General features: G+C 50.9%; 1 protein-coding gene across 1 annotated transcript in view; it reads right to left on the bottom strand.

Moving 5' to 3' along the window:
• LOC132584589 (thyroid receptor-interacting protein 6-like) overlaps positions 1-6924 on the bottom strand; it is a 41194-nt gene extending 34270 nt beyond the window's left edge. The window contains 2 exon segments of the mRNA XM_060256491.1: positions 1718-1830; positions 6682-6924. Coding sequence (XP_060112474.1) covers positions 1718-1830; positions 6682-6886 — 318 coding nt within the window. The 5' untranslated portion in view covers positions 6887-6924.
• Positions 6925-17802: the final 10878 nt, after the last annotated feature.

The raw sequence follows: 17802 nt of genomic DNA, 5'->3' as shown, positions 1-17802 counted from the left end.
CTCCATAACCTTGTAAAAAAACCAGAAAAATTCTTTTAAATTATATTTAAACTATATTTTAGGTATAATTTAAGCATCAGGAGAAGAAGACGACGACAACATTGGATTTATATTCCGCCCTCCACTCAAGAGTCTCAAAGCAGCTTACAATCTCCTTTCCCTTCCTCCCCCACAACAAACCCCCCTGTGAGGTGGGTGGGGCTGGAGAGGGCTCTCAGAGAAGCTGCCCTTTCAAGGACAGAGTCTCAGAGCGGCTCACAATCTCCTTTCCCTTCCTCCCCCACAACAGACACCCTGTGAGGTGGGTGGGGCTGGAGAGGGCTCTCCCAGCAGCTGCCCTTTCAAGGACAACCTCTGCCAGAGCTATGGCTGACCCAAGGCCATGCCAGCAGGTGCAAGTGGAGGAGTGGGGAATCAAACCCAGTTCTCCCAGATAAGAGTCCGCACACTTCACCACTACACCAAACTGGCTCTCTCAGAATCAAGTCAAATTTCACCCACCTCTGTCCACTATTACTATATTGGCAGACTTGGCCTTAGACGGTCGCCCAGTGCTGAGTCTTAGAAAACATACCAGCTGGAAAGGGGGAACTCTTGCAGTCTACTTTGGCCTTTTTTAGTAAAATAGGACAACAAGCATTACAGAGGAGGAACAGGAAGAAGACGCCTGTGGATTTATACCCCACCCTTCTCTCTGAATCAGAGGCTCAGAATGGCTTACAATCGCCTATATCTTCTCCCCCGCAACAGACACCCTGTGAGGTGGGTGGGGCTGAGAGGGCTCTCACAGCAGCTGCTCTTTCAAGAACAACTCCTACAAGAGCTGTGGCTGACCCAAGGCCATTCCAGCAGCTGCAAGTGGAGGAGGGGGGAATCCAACCCGGTTCTCCCAGATAAGAGAGCTCTGGCTGACCCAAGGCCATGCCAGCAGCTGCAAGTGGAGGAGTGGGGAATCAAACCCAGCTCTCCCAGATAAGAGTCTGCATACTTAACCACTACACCAAACTGCCTCGCTTAAAGCTACTTAAATGCAACCAACCTGCCCAAACTAATTGTTTATTCAAATATTTATACCCCACTTTTTTCAGTGACTCAAGGCTGCTTACAAATCTATTGAAAAGCATGAGAGGTGCCCAAAAACGTTTCCTCTCCTCCCTCCCCAGCTCCATTGTAGCCTATGGGGACCATTATAGTCAATGGCCCCATAGGCTATAATGGAGAATCAGTCTGGGGGGGTATCTGGGGCTCAGGGGACTGTTTTTTGAGCCAGAGACACCAAATCTGCAGCGTAGCTACGGATGCCTCTCCTCAAAAACCTCTCCAGGTTTCAAGAAGATTGGACCACAGGGTCTAATTCTGTGGGCCCCAGAAGGAGGTGCCCCCCCATCCTCCATTGTTTCCACCGGAGGCTGTGAGCTGAAGCAGAAATCTTTTGAGCTGGCTGCTTTTGAGCACCCCTAGCACAGCTTGGAGGGAACTGCGCTCACCAGCACTACAAGGGGGCTGCCGTCTCCCCACTGCACCGCGACTTCCCCCTGTGCGGCTTGAATCCCTACCCCAGCAGCTCACCAAGCAGAAGTTCAACAGGGGTAGCTTCCCACACCATATGAACTGCCGGGCTCTCGGTTCCAAAAGGCAAGGGAACCTCACAGGCAGGGGAAAAGGAGCTTCCCCCAGCCAGCGGCTTCTCCACCTCGCAGTCCCCTCCCCAACTCACCTGCCCGGGGTAGCCCGGAGGAGAGACGCTGCCCCACGAACCCCCCGATCCTTGCTCCTCTTTGGCTGGGTAGTGGTGCTCAGCTGAGGCCTCCTGCGAAAGGGAAGGGGGCCCTGGTGTGAAAAAGAGGGGGGGGGACGGGTCAGAGATTTAGGCTCTTTGTCCCTCCAGCTAGGGCCTCCCAACAGGGCGAAGAGGACCATTGCAGGAGACTGAAGAGAGACAGAAAGAAGAGCCATTGACTTGTGGAACTCACAGGCACAAGCTGTGGTGAAGGGCGGGCGGGGGGCTCAGATGGACTTTAAAGGCAGCAGGACAGTTTTTAGGGAGGGGAGGGCTATTTGGAGAAGAAGAAGAAGATGTTGGATTTATATCCTGCCCTGTACTCTGAATCTCAGAGTCCCAGAGCAATCACAATCTCCTTTACCTTCCCCCCCCCACACACACACATACAACAGACACCCTGTGAGGTGGGTGGGGCTGAGAGAGCTCTGACAGAAGCTGCCCTTTCAAGGACAACTCCTGCGAGAGCTACAGCTGGCCCAAAGCCATTCCAGCAGCTGCAAGCGGAGGAGTGGGGAATCAAACCCAGTTCTCCAAGATAAGAGTCCACGCACTTAACCACTACACCAAACTGGCTGGCTGTTGGCTATAAGGCTGCCTAGGGCTGTTTTTTTGTAGCAGGAACTCCTTTGCATATTAGGCCACACCCCCTGATATCAGCCAATCCTCCAAGAGCTTACAGGGCTCTTCGTACAGGGCCTACTGTAAGCTCCAGGAGGACTGGCTACATCAGGGGTGTGTGGCCTAATAGGCAAAGGAGTTCCTGCTTTAGAAAAAGCCGTTCTGCCAACTCACATTTGGGAAATACCTGGAGTTTGGGGGGTGGGGACTGGGGAGGGAAGGGGACTCATCAAGGCATAATGCATACAATTTGCCGTTCAAAGCAGCCGTTTCTCTCAAAGGAGACTGATCTCTGTAGTTTGGAAATCAGCTGTAATCCCAGGAGAACTCCAGGTACCATCTGGAAATTGGCAACCCCACCAGTATCTTGTACCACAGCGGTGTCCCACTTTTGGATAAGAATTTCCTTTGAGGCCACTGCGGCTAGAAGAAGACGACTGTAGATTTATACCCCACCCTTCTCTCTGAATCAGAGTTGCAGAGCGTCTTACAATCTCCTTTACCTTCCTCCCCCACAACAGACACCCTGTGAGGTGGGTGGGGCTGGGAGAGGTCTGAGAGAACTGCTCTTGAGAAAGCAACTCTGACAAGGATCTTGTGACTGATTCAAGGTCACTCCAATAGGTGCCATGTGGAAGAGTGAGGCATCAAACCCGGTTCTCCCAGATAAGCGTCCGCGCACTTAACCACTACACCAAACTGGCTCTAGAAGACACAATCACATCTTCATTAAATTCTTCCCAAAACCTGGGACCAATTTCACACTAGACCTTTAATCCTGGTTTAGCCCTGTCCCCAAACTGACATTCTACGCTAGAATCATAAAAAGGTAAAGGTAGTCCCCTGTACAAGCACCAGTCGTTTCCGACTCTGGGGTGACATCGCATCACAATGTTTTCACGGCAGATTTTTGCGGGGTGGTTTGCCATTGCCTTCCCCAGTCCTCTACACTTTACCCTCAGCAAGCTGGGTGCTCCTTTCACCAACCTCGGAAAGATGGAAGGCTGAGTCGAACCTCGAGCTGGCTACCTGAACCCAGCTTCCGCCGGAAACGAACTCAGGTCGTGAGCAGAGATCTCTGACTGCAGGACTGCAGCTTTACCACTCTGTGCCGCGGGGCCGCTTTGACACTAGAATCATAGAATCAGATAAACCAACTCGATGACTTTATGATTCTATGGTTGTAGTGTAGAATGTCAGCCTGGGGAAAGGGCTAAACCAGGATTAAAGGTCTAGCGCAAAATTGGTTTGGTTGTGCTGACGTGGATCCCAAAATCCAGTGGCCATGAGTTACGGGGACCTCTCAAGACCCTCTACCTTCTGCTGGCCTCCAGTCCGCTGCGTGTTGCGAGGGCAGGAGAGACGCCTGGCTCTATCATGACAAAGCAGAGGGGCGTTGCCGCCGAACTCTTCATGCCTCATTCCCGTCCCCCACCCCCCACCGCCTGTCCTGTGACCGTCTCCTCCCCAAGCCAACGCTCATCTGCTAAAGATACCCGTGGTTATACAACCCGCTTGACTGCCGTGGACGGAGGCCAAGAGCTTGTGGCTGCAGATGTTTCTCGGCAGAAGGCTTCAGCCAGGAGCTGGCCCAGCCCCGCTGCACACAGATGGGGACTTCAATCATATCGCCTGGGGCAAATTCAGGCTCCCAGCAAACCTCAAAGACCAGCTACCTCGCCAAGCTGGTGCAGAAAGGAGCAGGGAAAAAGGGACTCAGACGAGGCACTGGGATTGCCAGTGCCAGGTTGGAAAAAACCTTGGGAGCTTTGGGGAGGGGACAGCGGGGTAAACGCCACACAGTCCAGTCTCCAAAGTCTTCTGCGGCGGCTCTGATCCCTTTCACCTAGAGATCGGCTGTAGTGCTGACAGATCTCTGGCCCGGAGGTTGGCAGCTTTATTTGGCATTTAGGGTGCCCAGCTCTGGGTTGGGAGGGGTGCGACTGTAATGCTGGGAGATCCGCAGGCCCCCTTCTGGAGGATAAAAACATACTACACAATACTGCGATTAAACAAAACTGCCACTCTCTGACACATTGCGATATACTTTTTTCTAATGCTTGAACCCACTCACGTTGCACAATTTATGTTGCTCATCGAAAACCACACCATTCATAGCGATATTAAGTGCCAGAATTATTAAATATTCAATGTCCCAGGAAATCCTCTTAAAGTCCAAACTCCTTGCTTGAAAGGCAAAAAGGTGCTTGGACAAAAGTGCTTGTAACACTCAAACTTTCGTTTTTTTCACTGGGTAGAGAGGCTTCTGATGCCTCCTCCAATGTCGAACTCCATTCCCAAGAAGATCTTTGGTATTAGGGTGGCCAGCTCTGGGTTGGAAAATACCTGGATGTTAGGGGGTGGGGGGGTGTAGAGCCCTCATCAGAGTACAACTGTAATACTGGGAGATCTCCAGGCCTCACCTGGAGGATGGAATACAATCCGAGAGAGGTCACTATAATGGATAACACAACAAACAAAATACAAGCTAGTGACCAATTTACTAAGAAATATATAGAAACCCGTCCAAATGTCCAAAACATGCACATTCAAGTCCCAAAGTAGTGCGGTGACAAGCCAATCGATTAAGTACTTCTTTCCAGTCTTCATCAGCTCATACTGAGAGGTTTACAAGATGATGCATGGGATGGAGAAAGTAGAGAAAGTCCTTTTCTCCCTTTCTCACAATACAAGAACTCGTGGGCATTCAATGAAATTGCTGAGCAGTCAGGTTAGAACAGATAAAAGGAAGTCCTTCTTCACCCAAAGGGTTATTGACATGTGGAATTCACTGTCACAGGAGGTGGTGGTGGCTACAAGCACAGCCAGCTTCAAGAGGGGATTGGATAAAAATATATAGACTTTGTATTCTATTAAGTCTCTCTACGTAATATTGTAAGCATAATGGGATGGCTAAAGTTATAGATATTGTAATAGTTGTATGTGTTGGATTGTTATTGTTATATTAATATTAATAAATTTATTTAAAATTGAAAAAAAATATGGAGCAGAGCTCCATCAGTGACTATTAGCCTCTCTCTCTCTGTGTATATTGGCCACTGTGTGATACAGAGGGTTGGACTGGATGGGCCATTGGCATGATCCAACATGGCTCCTCCTATGTTCTTATGTGACACATTGTTGGACTGGAGGGGCCACTGGCCTGATCCAACATGGCTTCTCTTACGTTCTTATGTGACACAGAGTGTTGGACTGGAGGGGCCATTGGCCTTATCCAACATGGCTTCTCTTATGTTCTTATGTGACACAGAGTGTTGGACTGGAGGGGCCATTGGCCTGATCCAACATGGCTTCTCTTATGTTCTTATGTGACACAGAGTGTTGGACTGGATGGGCTTTTGGCCTGATCCAACATGGCTTCTCTTATGTTCTTATGTGACACAGAGTGTTGGACTGGATGGGCCATTGGCCTGATCCAACATGGCTTCTCTTATGTTCTTATGTGACACAGAGTGTTGGACTGGAGGGGCCATTGGCCTGATCCAACATGGCTTCTCTTATGTTCTTATGTGACACAGAGCGTTGGACTGGATGGGCCATTGGCCTGATCCAACATGGCTTCTCTTATGTTCTTATGTGACACAGAGTGTTGGACTGGAGGGGCCATTGGCCTGATCCAACATGGCTTCTCTTATGTTCTTATGTGACACAGAGCGTTGGACTGGATGGGCTTTTGGCCTGATCCAACATGGCTTCTCTTATGTTCTTATGTGACACAGAGTGTTGGACTGGAGGGGCCATTGGCCTGATCCAACATGGCTTCCCTTATGTTCTTATGTGACACAGAGTGTTGGACTGGAGGGGCCATTGGCCTGATCCAACATCGCTTCTCTTATGTTCTTATGTAGCCAATGTGAAACTGCTGTTGGAGATGCTCTGCGTCCCCTTTTTTAAAAATTATGTAAAGAAGCCATATAATTGAATCAATATCGGTCCCAGGTCTGATGAAGCCTGGAAAGAAACAAGTACTTAATCGATTGGCTTGTCACCGCACTACTTGGGACTTGAATGTGCATGTTTTGGACATTTGGACTGGTTTCTATATATTTCTTAGTAAATTGGTCACTAGCTTGTATTTTTTTGTTGTGTTACCCACCTGAAGGATGGCAACCCTTTAAGTGGCATCCGGTGGCCAGATGTTCCAGATTCCCACTCCCTTCCTAAAGCAGGCAGCACGGCCCTTCTGGAAACCACAGCTCTAGAGACAGCTGCCTGCCATTAACGCTTCTGCTCACCCAACTTCCCAGCAGACCCATTACCTGCTGCAGGGGGTGGGTACCGAGGGGCCGGCCCCATGGCACTCATAGTCCCGTTGGCCTCCTGAGATCCGTACAGGGGCCTGGGGGCGGCGGGAGCAGTAGCAAAACTCTTCTGGGGCTTGCAAGCCACTGGAGCGGAGACCAGGATACCAGGAGACCCCGAGACGCACACCTGCTTTGGGGGGAGCCAGGTGGGGCCAGACATCGTGAGAGAAGCTAGGAAAAATTAAAAAGGGACAGAACTCTCAGGTCTTGTAAGCTGAAAAGCCTTCCCCTTATTTACTTATTGAAAACATTTCGTAGCAGCCTTTCTATTTTGTAGGAACTCAAGACAGACGACAATATAAACACAATCATTTAAAATCAATCATTCAAAACGGCCGGTAGGCAGACAAACGGAACTTTAGTAGAGAATTACTATACGCGCACTCTGCATTGGTTCGTCACAGCTTCGTACACTCTGCTTCACTCAAAAGGTTGGGGAAGCCCAGGTTTTGGGCTTCTCCAGCAGAGTGGTAAAGCTGCAGTACTGCAGTCCAAGCTCTCTGCTCGTGACCTGAGGTTGTCCTTGAAATGGCAGCTTCTGAGAGAGCTCTCTCAGCCTCACCCACCTCACAGGGTGTCTGTTGTGGGGGAGGAAGATAAAGGAGATTGTGAGCCGCTCTGAGACTCTTTGAGTGGAGGGTGGGATATAAATCCAATATCTTCATCTACCTCACAGGGTGTCTGTTGTGGGGGAGGAAGATAAAGGAGATTGTGAGCCGCTCTGAGACTCTTTGAGTGGAGGGCGGGATATAAATCCAATATCTTCATCTACCTCACAGGGTGTCTGTTGTGAGGGAGGAAGCTAAAGGAGATTGTGAGACGCTCTGAGATTCAGCGTGGAGGGTGGGATATAAATCCAATATCTTCATCAACCTCACAGGGTGTCTGTTGTGGGGGAGGAAGATAAAGGAGATTGTGAGCCGCTCTGAGACTCTTTGAGTGGAGGGCGGGATATAAATCCAATATCTTCATCTACCTCACAGGGTGTCTGTTGTGAGGGAGGAAGGGAAAGGAGATTGTGAGCCACTCTGAGACTCTTCGGAGTGGAGGGCGGGATATAAATCCAATATCTTCATCTACCTCACAGCAACAAACCAAAAACAGAGCCTTCAGGAGGGCTGGGGAGACCCACCCAAGCACCAACTCTAGCGGGCTGCTTGTGGGTCAGCCACGGCCTTTTTCTCTCAGCCAACCTGCCTCTCACGGTTCATGAGTGTTTGGGAGAACCAGGTATGTTTCCATGTAGAGGAAGCACAGGATAAAAGCAGCGTGCATACAAGCGGGATTCAACAGATGAGGAGCCACAGCTGAAAAGGCCCTGCTTCTTCCTCTCCCCAGTCTTCAGTTTTGAACGGGAGCTAATGTGATTCATGCTCTTGACACAGTCCAAAGGGAATTACAGGCCAATTAATCTAATGCCTGTTCTGGGTAAATTAGAAGAATCCATTAGCAAACAGACAATTATTAAGTCTACTGACGAACAAAGGGCAAACACAGGGGTTTTGGCAAAGGATAATCCTGGCTCAATACACATTTTGGGGGAGGTTTTAGAAGAAGGTTAACAAGGGTGATCTGCTAAACATATATTCTTGGACTTCCACATGACATCTCACCCAAGACTCCTGAATAAGCCTAGTAGTCACGGGATAAAAGGATGAACTCTCTGATGGATTATCCTGACCACCCCTGGCCCAAAGGACATCCGTTTTGCCTCAACCAGGGGCAGGGCCTTTTCAGCTCTGGCCCCTGCCTGGTGGAATCAGCTCTCTATGGAGATCCGGGCCCTACCTGAATTACTATCATTTCATAGGGCCTGTAAGACGGAGCTGTTCTGCCGGGCCTTTGGTTGAGGCAGTGGGCAGGCTATTCCAGCAACTATTCCATCAGTCGGCCTCCCTTGTTGGGACATCAAGCTTTACCGTGTATGGGACTATCCAATTTATTACCACCATCATTCGTTTGGGGCCGAAAACTGCTGTATTCTGTGAAATGTCCCCTTCCTGCCTGACAACGCACCGATTTGTTTTATTGTTCTATTGTTTGATTTGCTAATGTTATTGTATTGTTCTTAAATTTAAGGTTTTTAATTGTTGTTCAGTTTATGTTGTGATCTGCCCTGAGCCCGTTATGGGAAAGGGCGGAATATATGCCTACTAAATCAATCAATCAATCAAGTAAAATAGCAGGGAGAAGGAACAGATCGGTTGGAGGGGAAGATCCCAGGAGACCAGAGATACCGAATTTGTTCTTGCACGGTTGGAACTGGGAGAAGAGCCATGAAGCGTCCTGGTCTGCAGATCCATCAAGTTGCCAAAAAAATCAAAATGGGTCATAAGGAGCTATGGAAGAATTTCCCAAAACTGACTGAGTGGACAACAATGCAGCAAATGGAGGGGAGGGATCGGTGGCTCAGTGGCAGAGCATCTGCTTGGTAAACAGAAGGTCCCAGGTTCAATCCCCGGCATCTCCAACTAAAAAAAAGGGTCCAGGCAAGTAGGTGTGAAAAACCTCAGCTTGAGACCCTGGAGAGCCACTGCTGGTCAGGGGAGGGACGGTGGCTCAGAGGCAGAGCATCTGCTTGGGAAGAGGAAGTCCCAGGTTCAATCCCCGGCATCTCCAACTAAAAAGGGTCCAGGCAAGTAGGTGTGAAAAACCTCAGCTTGAGACCCTGGAGAGCCACTGCTGGTCAGGGGAGGGATGGTGGCTCAGTGGCAGAGCATCTGCTTGGGAAGCAGGAAGTCCCAGGTTCAATCCCCGGCATCTCCAACTAAAAAAAAGGGTCCAGGCAAGTAGGTGTGAAAAACCTCAGCTTGAGACCCTGGAGAGCCACTGCTGGTCAGGGGAGGGACGGTGGCTCAGAGGCAGAGCATCTGCTTGGGAAGCAGGAAGTCCCAGGTTCAATCCCCGGCATCTCCAACTAAAAAAAAGGGTCCAGGCAAGTAGGTGTGAAAAACCTCAGCTTGAGACCCTGGAGAGCCACTGCTGGTCAGGGGAGGGACGGTGGCTCAGAGGCAGAGCATCTGCTTGGGAAGCAGGAGGTCCCAGGTTCAATCCCCGGCATCTCCAACTAAAAAGGGTCCAGGCAAGTAGGTGTGAAAAACCTCAGCTTGAGACCCTGGAGAGCCGCTGCCACTCTGAGTAGACAATACTGATTTTGATGGACCAAGGGTCTGATTCAGTAGAAGGCAGCTTCATATGTTCATATGGAGTTCAGCATAGGTCAGTGACGAAGAAGAAGACTGCAGATTTATATACCCCACCCTTCTCTCTGGATCAGAGAGCAGCTTAGAGTCTCCTATATCTTCTCCCCCAACAACAGACACCCTGTGAGGTGGGAGGGCTGAGAGAGCTCTTACAGCAGCTGCCTTTTCAAGGACAACTCTGCAAGAGCTATGACAGACCCAAGGCCATTCCAGCAGTGGAGGAGCGGGGGAATCAAACCCGGTTCTCCCAAATAAGAGTCCACACACTTAACCACCACAACAAACTGGGTGACGCATACTGGAATACACACATGCACAAAACCCTTATTTGAAATGCACCCTGCTCATGTCTGAACTGGCTGAGGTGGACAGGGAAAGAGAGATCTTGGGTTTGTCACAGAAAGTTCAAGGAAAATGTCAACCCAGGCTGTGGCAGCGGTAAAACAAACAAAGAAATAAACTCCACGCTGTGAATGATTAGGAAAGAGATTAAAAATAAAACAGACGGCACTGTCATGTCTGCATTTACATCCATGGGGCAGCTTTGTCTGGAATCCTCTGTACAGCTCTGGTCTCCTTATCTCCAAAGACACCGCAGAGCTGGGAAAAGCACAGAGGGAAACAGAGAGGATAAGTGGGTTTGGAACACTTTCTCTGCTATTTGATTCGTTTCGGTTTCTATCCCTCCCTCTTCGGCAAGCAGGCAGGTTACAACAAAACGCAGGCGTCCAACCCAACTCATAAAATCCAACTCGTGAGGAAGGGCTGAAGAGCTTGGGACTTTTCAGTTTAGAAAAGAAACGAGGAAGGGGAGACGGAATGGAGGTTTCTAACATCACACCTGGGGTGGAGACGCTGGGTGGAGGGAGCCTGAGTTCTGCTACTGCTAGAACTCAGGGCACCCAACGATGCTGAGGGGTAGAAAGCAGAAGTCAGAAAACAGGAAATACTTCTTTACACAGCGAGGGAGGAAAAGGTGGGGTCGGCTGCCACAGGGTGAAGTGATGGACACAGGAATCAGCAGCTTGGAAAAGAAGAAGATGATATTGGATTTATATCCCGCTCTCCACTCCGAAGAGTCTCAGAGCGGCTCACAATCTCCTTTCCCTTCCTCCCCCACAACAGAAACCCTGTGAGGTAGATGAAGATATTGGATTTATATCCCGCCCTCCACTCTGAAGGGTCTCAGAGCAGCTCACCATCTCCTTTCCCTTCCTCACCACAACAGACACCCTGTGAGGTGGGTGAGGCTGAGAGAACTCTTACTGCAGCTGCCCTTTCAAGGACAACTCATACGAGAGCTATGGCTGATCCAAGGCCATTCCAGCGGCTGTAAGTGGAGGAGTGGGGAATCAAACCCCGTTCTCCCAGATAAGAGTCTGCACACTTAACCACTACACCAAACTGGCTCTCCCCAAACCATTTTGAGCCTGAATTCTGAAACATGTTGGCACAGCCACAAAATGACTGCTGCAGGAGAAGAAGAAGAAGAAGATATTGGATTTATATCCCGCCCTCCACTCCGAAGAGTCTCAAGAGAGGCTCACAACCTCCTTTACCTTCCTCCCCCACAAGAGACACTCTGTGAGGCTGGTGGGGCTGAGAGGGCTCTCACAGCAGCTGCCCTTTCAAAGACAGAGTCTCAGAGCGGCTCACAATCTCCTTTCCCTTCCTCCCCCACAACAGACACCCTGTGAGGCGGGTGGGGCTGAGACGGCTCTCACAGCAGCTGCCCTTTCAAGGACAGAGTCTCAGAGCAGCTCACAATCTCCTTTCCCTTCCTCCCCCACAACAGACACCCTGTGAGGGGGGTGGGGCTGAGAGGGCTCTCTCAGCAGCTGCCCTTTCAAGGACAGAGTCTCAGAGCGGCTCACAATCTCCTTTCCCTTCCTCCCCCACAACAGACACCCTGTGAGGCGGGTGGGGCTGAGACGGCTCTCACAGCAGCTGCCCTTCCAAGGACAACCTCTGCCAGAGCTATGGCTTACCCAAGGCCATTCCAGCAGCTGCAAGGGGAGGAGTGGGGAATCAAACCCGGTTCTCCCAGATAAGAGAGCTCTGGCTGACCCAAGGCCATTCCAGCAGGTGCAAGTGGAGGCGTGGGGAATCAAACCTGGTTCTCCCAGATAAGAATCCGCACACTTCACCACTACATCAAACTGGGATTAGAGCGATCCGTGGAGGAGCCATCTCTCAGTGGCTCCTGGCCACGAGGACTAAAGAGAAGCTCCAGAGTAACTGGTTGAGCCACTGAGTGGAAAACAGCAGGGTGTTGTGTGCGTCTAGGTGGGCCAGTGGTCCGATCCAGCAAGGCTCTTCTTCTTTTTTAAAATTACTCAGACTTCTATTAACAGATTTTCAGTTTACAATAAAGGACGCTGCAATCCATCACCTCAAATGCTGCAGCCTTTGTGAGAATATAGTAAAGAATTTTTAAAAAAATAAGAAAAAGAAAGAGTCGTCCATAAAATAGAGAACCAAGGAGCGGTCATACAATTATACTGAAGAGCATCCAGTGAAAATACATTCTGTTGACTGATTCTACTGTAGGGATGTACAAACAACTGTCCCAATATTCTATTAAGAAATCCAGTTCATCAAACACAACTAATTAAGAGCTCACATTTTTTTGTATTCAGACCAGAGGAGAGAAAGTTAGCCCAGAACATATTCGAAATAGAGCATGTCATGATAAAAACGGGTTTTTGGGAGAATATTATGTTTGGTGAGATATTCCACTATTTGGAACCAGAACGCAGTAAACTTTTCTTGAGTACGTTCTGTCAGAGCATCAGCACTATAAATTGAGATTTTTCACTTAGTAGGAAATAATCCCACAGTCGGGTTCTCCAAGCATATATTTCCAGCAAGATTCTTCTGAGGTTCTTGGGAGGAGTAAATCTAAAGCCTCACCCCACACCCAAACTGGCCAGATGGGAGACATGTGGACTCCACCTTGCCCCCAAGCCTCCTGTGTTGCCAGCCCAGGGGCACCCACAAGCCAACCCACACCAGGGCCCACCAAGAAGCTATTCTGGAGAATCCCTTTGCGGGGATCAGTTGGGCTGCCAAGTCCGTGTCAGGGAATCCCTGGAGACTTGGGGAATGGCTACAGGAGAGAGTGGGCGATGCCCTTTTCTCCAGGGGAGCTGATCTCTGCCAGCTGGAGATCGGATGTCAAAGCAGGAGACCTCCAGGCTCCACCTGGAGGTTGGCAACCCTGGTCCGGACCCCCGGCCCAGAGCCCACCCAGCCACACCCCAGACCCGGGAGTGGCCCGAAGGACCCCAGAGGGAGCCCAGGCTGACCTCCAAGAAACACCTGGGGACTTTGTGGGTGGAGGCAGGAGCAAGGTTGGGACAAGCATCACTGCACTCCAAAGGGAGTTCTGGCCATCACCTTTAAATGCACACCTTTTAAACGCCTTCCCTCCACTGGAAATAATGACGGATAGGGGCACCTTCTTTCGGGACTCACGGAATTGGACCCCCTGGTCCAATCTTTTTGAAACTTGAAGGGTATTTTGGGAAGAGGTACCGGATGCTATGCTGAGAATTTGGTGCCTCTATCTCAAACGACGGCTCCCCCCACCCCCCACCGAACCCCGTGAATCAGTACTCCATTATGCCCTAGGGCAGGGGTTGGCTCTCCAGATGTTTTTTTTTGCCTACAACTCCCATCAGCCCCAGCCAGCATGGCCAATGGCTGGGGCTGATGGGAGTTGTAGGCAACCCCCCCCCCCCAAAAAAAAACACCTGGAGAGCCGACGTTCCCTATCCCTGCAGGGGAATCGGTCTCCATAAGGAACAATGGAGCGCCCAGCACACATTTCCCTCCCCGCTCCGCTTTATAACGACCCTGAAGCGGGAGAAGGGCCTCCAAACCGGGGGACCCCCCGCCCCCCACCGGGGGATTGGCAACCCCCCCTCCCGGAGCCAGGGCCAGAGTCTGCCTCGTCCCCGGGGCGCTGCCTGCCCTCCGCCCGCCGCGCTCACCGTCTCAATGGCAGGAGCGGCCGAGGGAGCCCCGCGCCGCAGGTTCGAGCCCCAGCAGGTCCCTCCAAACTTTCTGCGGCTCCTTCCTAAAAAAAGAAACTTTTTTGTTGCACGGACCCCCCCCGGGTGACGTCACCGCATTCCAGAGGGTCACGTGGGCCCTGGGAATTCCTGCCACTTCCGGTGGGAGGGGGAGGGAGGGAATGAATGGGGGGAGGGGCGCTGTCCGCCTGGCCCCTCCCCCCGCCGGGGACAAAGCAGGAGTCAAGGCGCACCTTTAAGACCAACCAAGTTTTATTCGGAATGGAAGCTTCGGTGTGCACTCTGAAGCACCCTGCATCGGACAAGCCTTTGTGGAATGGGCGGTGGGCAGGGAGTCAGCGTGCAAAACCATGGCGATGTCCAGGGCTTTTATTACAAGATGATGCATGGGATGGAGAAAGTAGAGAAAGAAGTCCTTTTCTGCCTTTCTCACAATACAAGAACACGTGGGCATTCCATGAAATTGCTGAGCGGTCAGGTTAAAACGGATAAAAGGAAGTTCCTCTTCACCTAAAGGATGATTAACATGTGGAATTCACTGCCACAGGAGGTGGTGGCAGCTACAAGCATAGCCAGCTTCAAGAGGGGGTTAGATAAAAATATGGAGCAGAGGTCCATCGGTGGCTATTAGCCACAGTGTGTATATATATGTGTGTGTGTGTGTATAAAGGCCAGCAGGAACTCATTTGCATATTAGGCCACACCCCCTGATGTCACTGTTGTTTTGCGAGGGGCGTTTTTTGTAGAGAACTGCCCCGTGGCGCAGAGCAGTAAAGCAGCAGTACTGCAGTACTGTGATCTGAACTCTCTGCTCACGACCTGAGTTCGATCCCAGCGGAAGCTGGTTCAGGTAGCTGGCCCAAGGTTGACTTAGACCAACTTAGTTTTATTCCGGGAAAAACTTGCTGACTATCCCCGGACCGAGAGAGGTGAAGCTGCAAAGCACCCGTAACCGGGCCTTCTCCTCTATAGCCCCGAGCCTATGGAACCAACTTCCAGAGGAAATGCGGGCCCTGCGGGACCTAGAACAGTTCCGCAGGGCCTGCAAGACCTTCCTCTTCAGACTGGCTTTCGCTGATGAAAATGGAAATTGCGAAGAAAACCGCCATCAGAAAAAGTAAACATAGCATTAGCACTTTTAAAAATTAATTAATTTAATTTTAAAACTTAACCAGATTTTAATTAAATGCTTATAATGTTTAATGCAATTTTATCCATTTGTATAATTCAACCCTGAACTATGTTGTTAGCCGCCCTGAGCCTGCTCCGGCGGGGAGGGCGGGATACAAATAAAATTTGTTGTTGTTGTTGTTATTCAGAACGTAAGCTTTCGTGTGCATGCACACTTATTCAGATGAGGAAGACTGTTTGGTAGGAGCCCGTGGCGCAGAGTGGTAAAGCTGCAGTACTGCAGTTCAAGCTCTCTGCTCACGACCCGAGTTCGATCCCAGGGGAAGCTGGTTCAGGTAGCCGGCCCAAGGTTGCCTCAGCCTTCCACCCTTCCCAGGTTGGTCAAATGAGGACCCAGCTTGCTGGGGGGAAAGTGTAGATGACTGGGGAAGACAATGGCAAACCACCCCGTAAAAAGTCTGCCATGAAAGCAACGTCACCCAGGAGTCGGAAACGACTGATGCTTACACAGGGGACCTTTCCTTTCCTTTTTGTAGAAATAAAAGAGCCCCGTGGCGCAGAGTGTTAGAACTGCAGTCCTGCAGTCCTAAACTCTGCTCAGGACCTGAGTTCGATCCCCAGCGGAAGCTGGGTTCAGGTAGCCAGCTCGAGGTTGACTCAGCCTTGCATCCTTCCGAGGTTGGTCAAATGAGTCCCCAGCTTGCTGGGGAGAAAGTGTAGAGGACTGGGGAAGGCAATGGTAAACCACCCCATAAAAAGTCTGCCGTGAAAACATTGTGAGAGCAACATAGCCCCAGAGTCAGAAACGACTGGTGCTTGCACAGGGGACGTTTCCTTTCCTTTTTGTAGAAATAAAAGAGCCCCATGGCACAGAGTGTTAAAGCTGCAGTCCTGTAATCCTAAGCTCTGCTCAGGACCTGAGTTTGATCCCCGGTGGAAGCTGGGTTTTCAGACAGCCGGCTCGAGGCTGACTCAGCCTTCCATCCGTCCGAGGTCAGTCAAAGGATTCCCCAGCTTGCTGGGGGGAAAGCGTAGAGGACTGGGGAAGGCAATGGCAAACCACCACGTAAAAAGTCTGCCGTGAAAACGTTGTGAAAGCAACGTCATCCTGGAGTCAGAAACAACTGGGGCTTGCACAGGGGACCTTTCCTTTCTTTTTTGTAGGAGGTGAGCCTGGCAGAGCGAGGGGCATGCCCCAGACGGGAGGGACTCCACTCCTCTCCCAAAAGCAAGGTAGTGCAGGGACTCATTTGCATTTTAGGCCACACACCCTGACACCAAGCCAGCCGGAACTGCGTTCCTGCTCAAGAAAAGCCCAAGAGATGCCTCTTAGCAGATTAAAAGAAGCACAATTTGAGTTCCAGCAGGGACTCATTTGCATCTTAGGCCACACACCCTGACACCAAGCCAGCCGGAACTGCATTCCTGCTCAAGAAAAGCCCAAGAGATGCCTCTTAGCAGATTAAAAGAAGCACAATTTGGGGTCTGGGGATCGTAGGTTTATGTCAGGGGTGGGGAACCTCCATCCCGAGGGCCGTATACAACCCTCAAGGTCACTTGGTGTGGCCCTCGGAGATTGCTGGGCCAAACCGAGCCGTGTGGCAGCCTCTCTGAGGCCTGGCTGGCCAGTGAGGATCGTGGGGCCCAGCCACGCTGTGCAGCAGCCTCCCCAGAGCCAGGCAGGGATCACAGGGCCCAGATGTACTGTGCGGCTGCCTCCCTGGGGCCTGGCTGGCTGGCCGGCCAGAATTGCTGCAGGCCTGGAAAAGTTACTGTCACCGTTCAGTTTGCACTTGATTATCCCAGAGGGTGTGGCCTGATATGCTGAGGGTGTGGCCTAATATGCTAATATCCAGGGATGTGGTCTAATATGCTACTGAGTTCCTGCTGGGCTTTTTCTACAAAAAAGCCCTGGACCTATGCATTTGCCATGGGGGCGGGGGCGGGGTGTGCATGTGCCAAATTAGGCTCTCCCCACATGACTTCAAATAGAAAAAACAATTATTTGCATTCATTCTGCTGACCTGAATCATTCTCCCTCAGCAGAGTACTGTTTTTTAAGTTGATCATTTTTTAATGGGCCGTGAATGATGCTATAAATATCCATACGGCCTTTGGCAGATAAAGGTTCCCCACCCCTGGTTTATGTTAACTGGGCTGCATCCACCAGGGGCCAATACAAGTCCGGAGAGCAGATTGACATCTATGGCATTAGGTGTGAAGGACCATAAATACGAGTCTGTTGTCATGTTAGCTCTGGGTTTTAAATGAGGCTGGAAGAGGGGCGCTGCTGGGGAGGGAGGAGGTGAGCCTGGCAGAGCGAGGGGCATGCCCCAGACGGGAGGGACTCCACTCCTCTCCCAAAAGCAAGGTAGTGCAGGAGGCAGCCTGGCTCCCTTCCAGTCCTCCCGGGGCATGGCAGGACCGGATTGACACGTTGGGGGGGTGGGATTAAAAGACATGACGTCCCCTTATAGGCCATTATATCTTGTGGTCCCATAGAATACAATGGATTTAGGATTGACAATCCCCAGGTGGGGGCAGGGGATCCCCAGTTTGGAGACCCTCCCCCTGCGGGGGGGAGGGGAGGGAAATGTCTGCTGAGAACTCTATTATTCCCTATGGAGATTTATTCCCATAGAAAATCATGGAGAATTGATCTGCGGGTATCTGGGGCTCTGGGGGGGGCCCCCTGTTTTTTGGAG

The sequence above is a fragment of the Heteronotia binoei genome, chromosome 15, assembly GCF_032191835.1.
Source record: "Heteronotia binoei isolate CCM8104 ecotype False Entrance Well chromosome 15, APGP_CSIRO_Hbin_v1, whole genome shotgun sequence".
Lineage (NCBI taxonomy): Eukaryota > Metazoa > Chordata > Lepidosauria > Squamata > Gekkonidae > Heteronotia > Heteronotia binoei.
This window is presented reverse-complemented; position numbering and strand designations above follow the sequence as displayed.